Source organism: Anguilla anguilla, chromosome 14 (genome assembly GCF_013347855.1).
Source record: "Anguilla anguilla isolate fAngAng1 chromosome 14, fAngAng1.pri, whole genome shotgun sequence".
In the NCBI taxonomy this organism is placed as follows: Eukaryota; Metazoa; Chordata; class Actinopteri; order Anguilliformes; family Anguillidae; genus Anguilla; species Anguilla anguilla.
Genome location: NC_049214.1, coordinates 27,471,711 through 27,485,323, shown reverse-complemented (window position 1 = coordinate 27,485,323; position 13,613 = coordinate 27,471,711). Strand labels below are relative to the sequence as shown.

At 37.1% G+C, this 13,613-nt stretch overlaps 1 protein-coding gene across 1 annotated transcript; it reads right to left on the bottom strand.

Moving 5' to 3' along the window:
- Positions 1 to 1,980: 1,980 nt before the first annotated feature.
- Positions 1,981 to 11,386, bottom strand: LOC118212408 (thymic stromal cotransporter homolog). Its single transcript, XM_035390242.1, has 4 exons — positions 10,158 to 11,386; positions 9,335 to 9,418; positions 5,951 to 6,107; positions 1,981 to 5,086 (listed from the first exon to the last, which is right to left on the bottom strand). Exons 1-4 carry the CDS (start codon positions 11,167 to 11,169, stop codon positions 5,029 to 5,031), a joined length of 1,311 nt encoding a protein of 436 aa, XP_035246133.1. The 5' UTR covers positions 11,170 to 11,386; the 3' UTR covers positions 1,981 to 5,028.
- Positions 11,387 to 13,613: the final 2,227 nt, after the last annotated feature.

The following is a 13,613-nucleotide window of genomic DNA, read 5'->3' as shown; positions in this document are numbered from 1 at the left end:
ATCAAAGCAGTGAAATGCCATTATAGTTTCTGTGTCTACATCTGTGTCTAAATCATTTTGTGGAAAAGTTATCAGTCTCCATTTTATTATTCTACTGTACATTTTCCTCCTTTTCTTTTAATTGTCATTTTTTCTTATTTATTGAGAAAAAATGTGTTAACATTGACATAATTAATTGATAATAGACTTGCAGGTTACAGAGTTGTTTTAGCATCTTATGTTTATACGCTTTCACCTTGAGCTTGACAAAAACTTTTTTGAAGTTTCGAGATCGTAGGTTATGACATAATGCCTTGGTTTCCCAAGTCTGTCTAAGGGACTGACCTTTTGGAGAGACTGGGCAGAGAACAGGGAAGTTGTTTGAATCTAGAATTTTAAAATGACCTTCCTGTTTCTTTGCCTAGTTTTTATTCATGTCTTTTGTTGAAAAGCCAGCTTGTAAATGTTGTAATGTTGTAATTTTACAACATTTATTATAATATCTTAATATTCTCTGAAGCTCAAAACATTCAGAAGGAAGTTATTATGAAGGGAAGCAAATCATTGCATCTTTGCATAGTAAGGAAGCTGTTCATATAGTTATGCCATTCAGGCTTATACTAAATGCTGTGTCACTAAATCTGATCATTATTTTTCACTCAAAGTAGGGAGCAAATATCTGAAGGATCCAGTGATGAAAGCTTGCACCCTTTTATTCTCCTCAGGATGGTTGACATTGTAATTGTGTAATGCACTGGTTCAGTCTCAAAGATATCGGGAGATCTAAGATCTACTTGAAGATTTACAAATCGTACAACATTCTGAATTTCATCGTTTTGCATTAATCCATTTAATTTATTTATATGATATATTTTCACTGAGTTTCACATTTGTCAGTATTTTTGTGTATTTTAAACATTTGGGTGGACATGTGGACTCTGTCGAGTGTTTAGGGTGTAACTACCTACACACAGAAGCTTGTGTGTATGGCAGACATCACAAGAAATTGTCTGATTGTAGCATCTACGGGAGGTGAAAGTAAAAAATATTCCCCCCCTAAAAAAAAACTGATTAGAGATGGTGGGTTAGAAAGGACAGTGCAAGGTCATTTTAATCTCCACAACACAGAATTTGTGCTTTGATTGGATACCGCACCATCTGGAGCCACAGCTGTCACAGACATATAGGCCTTTTTCTCCGAGCATCTTCCTATCCTGTCAGCTGCTAGCTGCCTCTCTCCGCTCAAAATCATGTCAGATTCAAATGGAAAGTGTCAGCCTTTCATCAGTTTACCCTTGGGCCACTGCTTCAGTTTATGTGTATATTTTTCATCAGTTTATACATTTAAAGAAAACCATACAGCCGGGTTAGCTTTGTAGGGGATTGTCATGAGAAATTTTACAAGGGCTTTTGCCAACTGTTTGACATCTTTGTACTTTCTATTCCCTCGGATGCAAATTAACAAATTTTGATTTTAGGCTTGATATTGACTTGATGTAATTTGTATTGACAGTGTAATTCTGGAGTGGAGGTTGAGTGGTTTGAAGGATATGGGAACTCCAGCATGTCTGTTTCAGTGAACATAACATTTTGATTTTGGCTGAAGCTTAATTGAAATTCTTGCTTGTGAGACGAGGAAGAAACCATTCATTTTTAATGTCACTTTGGGAACTCTCTTAAGGCTGATGTACTTAGCTCTGCTAAGTGTATCCAGTTTCATCCAGTATTCTGAAGCTAAAATTACCGGTCATAGTAAAGGACAGTAAAAACACGAGAATGTGAATGAATGTGTTGTTCCATAGGGTGCTGAACCCACCCTGCCTTTTTGAATGCTTTCTGTTGCCTTGTTGTTTTTATGAAGATACCCCAGAAATCTTTCCACCGAATAAATGTAGCCATTTCCCCCTTAATGTGTGATTACAGGGTGCAATTGAGGCAGCTACAATGTTTTATTATTATTTTTTTTCATACTGTCGTAGCAAAAAATATCCTGCACAGAACTTCATTGAGTATGAAATTTATTCATGGATGAAATTTGAACATTTACACCTCTTTGATTGAGCTGGATTTCAAATCTACTTGATGGAAACATATCTCTAAATGATTCTACTCGTAGATTAGCCATATAGATACAGAACTTCAGGTCACTTGCAGACATACCAGTTGAATACAAAGCTCTAAGAAACGCTCATCATTCTCATGGAAGAGTCCTAAATACTTAATAGATTTAGATTTAATTATTGGACACCCTAAATTTCCTGAATTGCCAAAACATTCAAATAAAAAAAATAAAAAATCATAATTACAGTTGAAGGTAAATAACCTTTTGTAACTACCCACTGAATACGCCCTGACTTTGTGTACAGTTCCTTCTAATATTCCTGCTTTTTCAAAAAGTCATCCTATCAGTTAGGACTGCCTTATGTGTCTAGAAAAATGTATATATGTCCATTACCCTGCAAGCTTGTACAAACATGTTTTATTTAATCCAAGTTAGGTCAGGTTTCTGAGGGTGAACAGGTGGAGAAGTTCAAGAGGGGGCTTTCTTATTTTTGTAAACTTAAAATGTTAAAAAGCCAAATAGCTTATTACATGCTTTTCCTTTTGTTCCACTACTGTGCATTGTTTACTACGGAATTCATAACATGTACATTTTGATGTTTTAAATTACAAGTGTGTAAATTAGCCCGTTCATCAATGTTGTTTTGATGCAGTTATCTTTACCTCAACTGATTTTAAATATTGGACCAATAAAAAAACATTTGAATGTACCGCAGTTCACTCTTGTCAGTCCATAGCACATGTATTGTCTACTTATAAAATTGAACATCCCACTTTGTCATTTTACTTTGAATGTACAATTTCTGCAAGTGTCTGCCTTTTTATTTTATTGAGATCAGCAGTCAAGCGATTCATGATATTATGTTGTGAAGGATTTTTAAAAAACTGCACTCATTAACTACCATGGTGATGCCTTTTGCCCATCTAGCCTTAAGTGAAGATACTACAGTTGCTGCCAAAAATAGTATGCTTCCTTAGATTAATGAAAGTGCAAGGGCAGACTGGATGGACATATGTCATCATCTGAAGTACACTTCTGTATATTTTGGACATGCTTGTTCTGATCTGGGCTGAAATGATAGCGGATGGACCTGACAAATTTGAACATAAAACTGCTGTCGCTGTTGCCTGCAATTTTCACTTCGCCTTATTTTCATCTTTATAATTCCTTGTTATTGTTCACATTGTGTGAAATATCATACTAACCGAGGATACATGTTTTTTTCAAGTCAAATTGCAGTGTATATTGAAATCATTAAAAAGGGCACTTTTAAAAATATAGACGTGCAGTTGTTTGTGACCGAAGGAAATGTTACATTGTAACTGTAATATTCAAAAGATCTTTTTTTGTTATTGATATTTTAGACAAGTGTTTTCCCAAACTCAGTCCTGGGCCTCTCCTGTGTATGCTGATTTTCGTTCCAGCCACAATCTCAATCCAATAATTTTAACAAAATGTTGCAAATTCTTAATTAGGTGCTTTTCCTTTGTAGAGGAATTATTTACCCTCTTAAGCCATGTTATGTCTGAAATAGCTTTGCTTCCACAAAGAATAAAATTCCTGTGCTGATATTGTACTACACTGTGCATATTGTGATAGTACAATTACATTAAAAGAGGGAATCAATAGGCTCCTAATTAGGTTTTTTTATTATTCATTCTTATTATTTTTTCCCCCGTAAACATAATGCAATGCAGGTTTGAATAAACATTTGCTTAGTTTTTTAATTCTTTGTTATCTTCCAGATGGTTAATTGTAGTGGTCAGGTGTCCACACACACAAATTAGAAGCCTGTTGATTCACCTCTAGTTTGGACTTTTATTCTTTATGACATGCATAGCTATTTCTGACACTATGTGGCTTCAGAGGGTAAATAATCCCTCTAAATGCGAAAAGTACCTAATTAAGAAAAAAAAAAAAAAAATTCTAGGATTGTGACTGGTTGGAATGAAAACCAACATACACAAGGACCCAGGACCGAGTTTGAGAACCCCTGTTTTAGACTATTCTGGGTCACCAATAATCTAATAAAATCTATTTCAAACTGTTTCCAAATCCTCTATCAAAACAAAAACTGGTCTGAAGGACAGTGTAAATTGGCCAGTTGAAGAATTCCCTCTTGGAAAGGATGCCACCCAATACATGATGTGCATCAAAAGGACACACCCCCTCACTGTGCAAAAGAGACTCGGTAGTTTGACTCATACATTTTTCCTGTGTCAGCTGTCCAATCCTCCAACCTCAATCTATTGACAACATGTTTTATCAACATTTTTATAAAAGTACAAAATATCATAATAAAGAAATATCAAATGTCCATAAAAGTGGACAGTACATGTACAATATATACATTAAACAATCATTGTATAAATCCCTTGCATAATTCTTATATGTCAACATTCTGAAAAAATTGCCTGTGTCAAATTGCCATCAATAAATTTACATACCAAGCAAATGCTGCTCTTCAGACATGTCAGTTAAATAAAATAATTTAACTCTGATATTAAAAATGCCACATTATACAAATTAGGCCTTTAGGTTCATTTACAGCAACTAACATCAAAACATAATTATTTTTTGTTTCCAGAGAATCCAGTATAATCACACCCTTGTCTTTCAGGATTCAAAAATATCCCCATTCTAATGACTGATGTAACTCCTGTCATTTATTTAGTTGCTGTAAAATGTTTTTGCATTTGCATTAAATCTGAGGCCAGTAGTTTTGATTACCATGAGGACTGGATAAAAGTCCAGGAGGAAACGACTGAGTAGGACAATGACGTTGTGCCCTTGAGGTCCTTAACCTGCATTGCTTCAGTATATATATCTGACTGTATAAATGGATGCAACGTTAAAAAAAAAAAGTTGTGTAAGTTGCTCTGGATTTGTAATGTAATGTATTCCTTCCGTCAGGCTGTCCTCCCTGATGTTTCTGGCCCTTAAAAGAGGTGGAGCAGGTGAACTATAGTGGCCGACGTTCTCATCCATCAGTTACCCTGTATCCTCTCATAACCCTCCTGTCTGGCGGTCCTGCAGCCCACAATGCTTAAAAAAGAGAAAGACAAATCATTTCAAGTGATTTTATTTAAAATGGAAGACAATATTGGGACACATAATGCTCCCTCTAATGCTCACATTCTCATTACTCACTCATTCACTCACCCTCTAATGCTCACATCCTCATTACTCACTCATTCACTCACCCTCTAATGTTCACATTCTCATTACTCACTCATTCACTCACCCTCTAATGCTCACATTCCCATCACTCATTCGTTCACTCACCCTCTAATGCTCACATTCTCATTACTCACTCATTCACTCACCCTCTAATGCTCACATTCTCATTACTCACTCATTCACTCACCCTCTAATGCTCACATTCCCATCACTCATTCGTTCACTCACCCTCTAATGCTCACATTCTCATTACTCACTCATTCACTCACCCTCTAATGCTCACATTCTCATTACTCACTCATTCACTCACCCTCTAATGCTCACATTCTCATTACTCACTCATTCACTCACCCTCTAATGCTCACATTCTCATTACTCACTCATTCACTCACCCTCTAATGCTCACATTCTCATTACTCATTCACTCACCCTCTAATGATCACATTCTCATTACTCATTCACTCACCCTCTAATGATCACATTCTCATTACTCACTAATTCACTCACCCTCTAATGCTCACATTCTCATTACTCACTCGTTCACTCACTCTCTAATGCTCACATTCTCATTACTCACTCATTCACTCACCCTCTAATGCTAAGCATCGCCACACATGGAGATAAATAACGAGAGAATGCTGCGAGTCATCGCTAGAGCCCCAATAAATCATTCAGAAATCAATATGAATCAGCCTTGAATTGACTGCAGAGAAGGACCCCTCCAGTTACCTTGTGGGTATGATGGCGAGGACTGTGAGTATGCTGGAGAAGAGGAAGGTGAATCCAGGGAACCACTCGAGCGTAGCCTGGTAAATCTTAGTGAAGATTGGGGAATAGGCCAGGCTGGCCAGGGAAAAGGAGAGCTGCAGCATTGTGAGAATTTTCCCTGTGGAGAAAACAAGTGTTGTTACGCACAACTATTAATTTAGTAGAGTAAGGAACAGTGGGTATGCAAGAGTTTTATTGTGCAATTATGTTGTCGATGTTGGGCTAGGGTTGTGCCTTTAAGATGATGTTGTTCAATCCCCAGACTCCCTGGAGGGGGAGGGCAGTTTTAAAAACACTGAATAAAACATGAAATGGAGGTGGATATGGGGAGTTGGAGAGACTGCAGGAAATAGCTGACACTTAATGAGTAGAGGTGGATGGATTTTTATACCTGTGGAATTATTTAGGAGGTTAAAGGCAATAGCCTGAAAATTGCTCGAAAATTTCTATGAAATTTTCAAATCTGTTTTAGACAATCAATGTCGAGCTCTAAAATTATGAAATACATAATTATTAACAAAGCTGAGCCATCTTTCAAATGTTGTGGACTTTATACCGTTTTGTGTCAACTGTTAGTCAGTAGAGGGAGCTATTTCACTTATCAACCTGATTACTTAATGGTAACTTAAGCCTGGACTTTATTTTTATTTAAGTCACAGAACATGGTATTACACACTGTGACAAATGTGGAAAGACTGGAACTGTGTAAAGTTTTCAACAATTTTGAAAAAATCAATGAAGCCTATGCCTGATGTGCTTTTTCACATTTATTCACCTAACCTAGTCTTTCCGCTTCTGCTTTATCCTCTTTTTATCTTAAAAAAAAGATGTTTTGGTAATCAACAAGACAACAATGGCAGGAGGAAATGTCTGACTTTCAGTTCCTGTGGGGTGGAGCATGAAAAAGGGAAACTACACTTTCACATCTACACACTTCTCTCTGGGCTTTAGCAAGAATCCGGGTGACATTTTACAATCATGTTACTGTGCGTGTATGTACAGTGAGCTCCATGATGTTTGGGAAGAAGACATTGTTTATTTCTTCTTGATTTGGCACTGAACACCACAATTTAATATTTGAAGTGCACATTTTCAGCATTTATTTAATGGTCATTTCTATACACTTTGGTTTCACCATTTAGAAATTCCATGATAGGTTGTTTGATGTCTTTTTTCATGAAATAAATGAAATAACAATTTCAAAAACATATTTTGTGTTTACTTGGGTTCCCTTCGTATAATATTACATTTTGTCTAAAGATCTGAAACCATTCAGTGTGACAAATATACAATAATAGATGAAATCAGGAAGGGGGCCAATACTTTTTCACGGCACTTTATATTTTTGGAATTTCACAGCTCCTTATTGAATTGTGAGATTACACAGTATATCACAATAACAAATAGTGTAAATGACTATACGTAAATGTGGGTTTATGTTTGTACATTAGTTTTAAAATGTGGCTTCAGGCACAGTATTCTCAAGGTAGCGTAGGTTTGGGCTTGCTAACTCATATTGGCTGACAGGGAAATGTTGTTGCTTCCGCTCTTAGGGGTAAAAATCATGTATAATTATTTTCAGAATTCAGTGAAATGGGGAGACTTTGTATTGCTTATCAAAGTAAAAGCCACCCAACCGACAGGGGCATGGGATGCATAGTATAGTTTATTTATATATTATTTTATTACCTCACTGTACCCATTATGCTCTGCTCCACTTTGAAAAACACATTATTATAACATATTTTTTACACATGTAAAAACTGCTGTAATTTATACATCTTTCTACAACCTTTCTAAAAGTTAAAAATACCCTTCAATAAAAGCCGAGGATGTGCACTTTAACCTGTGAGTTCCATAACGTTTGGGACACATACATATTTGTTCTTGATATGGCACAGGTAAACCTGTGAAATTTGAAACAGCTAATATTGTTCAATATCTATAAAAGCAAAAACAAAAATAAATAAAATAACACATGAATTCACAATGCAGACATTGAATTTTGCCTCATAGTCATTGTTTGATTTGAAAATACAAATCTGATTAGTACAGAGGAAACAACTGATTTGACAAACAGTCCCAATACTTTTGCATTTAAGTGTGCGTGCGTGCATGCACGTGTGTGCATTTGTACATGCGTGTGTGTCTATAACCTTGATTACAGCAAAAGAAGTAATGTTTAGTGATGCATACTGAAGTCTGTGCCTCTTCTTCACTGCAAAAACTTCCGGAGTTCTGGAAAAGGTTCTTGTGGTGAAAAGGGGGCTTAACTTGGCTGCAAGACCATGGCAACCACACGCAGTTCCTCTCTCATATCTGCTTGTGCACAAACGTTCTGTTTGTACACCTCACTTCACAAACATAAAGAGCAGGCTCGATTATCAGATGACTAAAACTGAGATCCCACAATGAACCAATCACGAGATACCAATTGTGTTAAAAAAATATACTTGAATTCCAGCCATATTCATTTTTTGCTTTGTCAGAACTTACCAAATAAATATATTTATAAGTTATATAGGGGAAAGGGAAAGTAATGACCAATTTTAAATAATTTTGTTTTTTCATTAAATCAATTTGCACAATTTTTTTTATGGTGAAAGGCACGAGTTGAGCTAATGAACATTATTGCCTTGTTTTATCTAAATAACTTTCCATTAACTAATGTGTCTTGAGTCATGAGTCCTGTTCTCTCGGATAAGAGCTTAGCTGCCTGTAACAGCATTGTTCAAACATAGTGTTCCTGAGATTTAAGTAATTTTTTTTGTGTGGATATATTGGTCAAATACTCAGGATGTGTCTGGGTGAACCAGGTCACTGCATGCTTCAGAATGACTTTAGGAAAGAATGAAATAAGGAAAGAGAAGATGAATCTGGGTGAACCAGGTCACTGCATGCTTCAGAATGAAATAAGGCCCCGCCCAGTTCTCAAGTCATGTGCTTGCTGAAGTAGATACAGTGATGCAACTTGGGAAATTTTCTGTCTCACATTTTCAGAAGGAACGTGGACAAACCGGTTAAACAAATACTTTTCCTCCACCAACCCACTGAAATACTTATGTCTGGCAGTAGCCCAGTGATTTCTAAATTTTTTCAGAAGTGTAACCTGGATTGACCATTGCAGGTTTAATCTAAATCAGATAAATGCCTAAGCTTTTCTATGGGATTTTCTGTTTTCTCTTATCTTCTTTTCAACAGCATTTCTGACCTTGTTGTACTCCAATGTTTTCTCCATTTTAAGGCTTCCCATCAGTGTTATGTCATTAGAAACATGATGCAATGTTATTATAATGGGTGTATCATTTCTGTAGGCCTATTTACTGTACCAGCGCAAGGACTTACCACACGAAGAGCCCTGGACTTGTTTGGACAACAGAGAGCGAATGATTGGCATCGGGATTAGTGCAAACAGAGTCAAAGTTCGAGCTGTAACAAAGCAGAGAAAAGACTTGTGAAGGTTTGGAAACTGCCCATATTAGGCTGCCAGTGTTCAGCCTTACTGTCTTTCACAGAAGGTTTGCATAAATGCACACTAGTTACTGTCCAATATGTGGTTTTCAGATGACTACACTGATAGTTATTTAAAATAAATCAAAGTAATAGTGGCCAATGATCAGCTTCCAGGAAGGATTTCCATGCCATCTGTTTAGGCCTAACCTACTAAAGCTCATGAGCCATTGCAATGGTGATATAGTTTTCAAAGGGTCAGTCTGGACCCTAGTACATACTATTTGGTGTGTAAATAGCCTACATCCTTTCACTCAGTCATACCTACGAAAGTATTGAATAGGCCTACTATATTTGCCGGGACTCTTTGGTACCAGGTAAGACTTACTGTGACCTTTCAACAGGTGCTATCTAGCATATCTGGAAAGTCAGTATTTCAAAATTAAATTAATATTTCAGCGATATACTTTGGAGGCAGCCTAACTGCTCTGCTAACGGTGAATTCTTCTTTAACGCCATGCATGGGTAGTGCACCCGCTTCTCTCACTGGAGACCAGAGAATCGAGGACTATTTCAGCATGTCGCCAAATATCTACAAATTGAGTGAAATCCCCCTCAAGCTCAAGAAGCCATGCACTTTCTGTATTTCAAATATTTACTGAATGAAAGCATAAGCAATACAGTATGAAAAATAAATATATAATGAAATGCATCTTACCTAGATAGAACATGTATGTTGCTGTCACGAAGGCCATAAAATAAATTCCGGCAGCGAAGGACAGCATTCCAATTATGATCAAGGTGGTATCGCTTGCGCATTTGGAGAAAACAAAGACCCCGAGGAAACTCGTGAAGAAGATTGCGAAGCCTGCTGCGTTGCCATATCCCACGTATACAGCATTCCAGTTTAAGGGTTCTTTCCTTACAAAAGACATCAAAATCTCCATAGCACCCGCAACAGCAATATCATACAGAATGGCACTGGCGAACAGGAGGACGACATTAACAATATCACGGTAACGATGATTCAGTATTCCAATTTCTTGCCCATCTTGCCCATCTTGGCTGCTCCTTGAATTTCGATCATCGTGACTCGTTTTAAGCACAAAAACAACGTATAAAAAGCAGAAAAGATACAGCAATACACTCAGAACCACAAGCACTACCCCTTGTTTGTTTTCAACCACATACAACTGGAAAAGGTGGCCAGACGCTATGCTACCGAAAAACCCCGCCAATCCGTATATCAATTCTGTCCTGCTCAAATGTAGTGATCTACGTCCCTCGCTTGAAGATACGGACACAAGAGCCATGACACCTGCCCAATACGAGGCAAATCCCCCACACAGTCCATAAATCACCGCTCCCCCAAACATCACTTCGATGGGTAACTCCAGCAGGATAACCAGCAGGAGCAGAGTTCTTGAAATCAGGTAACCCACCAAAGGCACAGCGATGGGTACCCTCCTGTACCCATTATCCCCACGTCTCGCCAGAAAATAAGCGGGTATGAATGGGAGAAGGCTCGACAATATAGTGTAAGTCATGTAAAAGTTGGAAATGGCTTTCTGTTTTTCCTCATCAGTGGCGGTGTGATTGATGGTGTTGGTCGCATTGGCGCATCGCTCGTACACTACCATCTGTAAACCAGTATCATAGAACGAACTGGCAAGTTGGGCACAAAGAACGACGGGTTCAACATAGTACCGAAACGGTGACAAACGCTGCATTTCCTCTCCTTTGAAACGTAGGCTAAATACACGAGTTTAAAAATAAAGAGGAAACAATGCCTCTTATTATTTTTATTTTTTTTGAAGTTCGGTTTGCGTCCTCTCACTCGGTCGGTAAAAAGTTTTCTCCTTCCTTGAACCCTAATTTCGCAGACTAAGAAATGTCGTAGGAGCTACGATGAACAGGCAGTCAAAAAAAAAAAAAAAAAACAGCTCATCTGTTCCTTGTCTATAAAGGAGCCAAACCAGATCAGTTCCTGTGTCTGATGAACGAAGGGTGAGGTGTCAGGTTGCTATGGGGAAGTCGGGCTGTAACTCGCTGTGGTGTTTTCCACGAGCATAACTAATCAACATTAGTTTCAAATAATTAAATAACATATATTTTTTAGTTATGAAATTTAAATGTTAAAATAATTAAGGACAGAAACGGGAAATAGTAACCTACCGTTGTTCGTCAGGTAGCCTACATAACAGTAAAAAGTGTAGGCTACCTATGCCAACTTTAGCACCCCCAAGCCTCAGTCCAAAATTAGTTTTGGAAGAATTTCAAACCAACTTTTTACAGACACTGTGCTGCTTTTTCCCCAAGAACAACTGTTCCTCTGCTTAAAAAATAACATTTATATATTGAACAAATAATGAGGAACAACGAATTTGAATATGATCAGAAAAACCTTCCTGCATGTTTAGTGTTTTGATCCAAGACAGGGCTGCAAAACCCTACTCCTAGAGATTTACCGTCCTGTAAGTTTTCACTCTAATCATAACAAAGGACTCATTCAACAGCTAGAGATCTCATTGAGCTAGCTGTTTATTAGTAGAACCAGGTGTCATGGTTTTGGCTGATGCCACCATTTCTTTTCCTTCTGCGCCTTTTCTTCAGTTATTACGGCCATTGGTTTTTTCATGCACCTCTTCTTCAGTTATTACGGCCATTGAGTTGATTGAATTATACACGTGCAAATTTCCTTTTACAATTTGCACCTGTTGATGTTCTATTTAAACCCTGAGCAAGCCGATAAGCTTTGCTTTAGTGTCACTTATGTTGCACGAGAGCCGGTATTCTGTCAAGCGAGGTAAAAAGGTAAAAAGGTAAAAAGGTAAAAAGGTAAAAAGGTAAAAAGGTAAAAAGGTAAAAAGGTAAAAAGGTAAAAAGGTAAAAAGGTAAAAAGGTAAAAAGGTAAAAAGGTAAAAAGGTAAAAAGGTAAAAAGGTAAAAAGGTAAAAAGGTGCGATATTGGATTGTTGTGGCTATAAAATTAGCACAACAGTCTTTAGCTTTTTTTAGATTGTTGGCAACAAGTTGGTGCCACAATCTAAGCTCGGTATTCTTTCTTTAGGGTTTTACTTTTTCAGCCTCGGTTCGAGGTCTGTTTTCTTTGAGTTGCCCCGTTTTCTGCTCCGGCAGTTTTGTTTTATTTTCATACTCCATAAGCCTTAGTTCTTTTTTTACCCAGTATGTGGGTTGTGTAGAGCTTTTCTTTGGGATACTCTCCCTAAGGAGTATTGTTTTCCTTTCCCTTGTCTCTTGAGACTTTGTGGCTATTTTACCTCTGGTTAATAGTTTAAAGAACCCCCTGTTCAGTCGCGGTTGGTCTCCCAAAACTCCAACTCCTTCACACCAGGCGTGTCAGATTAGGGTTGAAAAGAAAACCCACTGGATGGTAGGATCTCAGGAACAGGACTGGGCATCAATCGAACACGCACAGGCAATGTGCTTCACAGAACAGTGAAAAACACAGGAAAAAATACACACAGAATAAAATATGCTTTGCTGATGATAAAAGAAAATAAAAGAAAATGATAATAAATGCTAGTCTCATGTATTTTCCTGTTTTGCCTGTGAAATATATTTTCATCCTAGGAGTCATCAGACAGGTTTTTATTTGTTTATTGATTGTTGAATAAAGATTTCTCATCAAGCTGAATGAAAAACCCACATTTTTTTATAATTAATTTTTTTCACTTATTGTTATATTTCCCCCCCATGAACTATGTATTTCAGCATAAATGTCTTGAAAGAAATTTCCAATTGATTATTTCATTGTGGTGGTTGGATGAAAGTAATTTCTCATCTATGTGAAAGAAAAAGGTGCAGTGCTTTGATTTGTGCATTATTTCACTTTTTGAACTATAGCCTTACATATTTCGCTGTTGTTCCTCTGAAAAGATTTTTAATCATAAATGTCTCCAAACACATCTTTGTGCATTTATTTCATCGTGGTTATTCAATAAAAATGATTTCCCAAAATTACTTATTGATTTTAACACTTTTCTCTTTCTGACCATAGTCTTATGTACGGTACTTTTCCACTGAAATAGATTTCTTATAAATGCTTCCAAACATATTCAGGCATGGTTCATTCATTATCATGGTTGCTGAATGAAGATTGCTCATCCATCTGAAAGGAAACACCACAAATTTAGGTTTTTTCTTTTGGACAT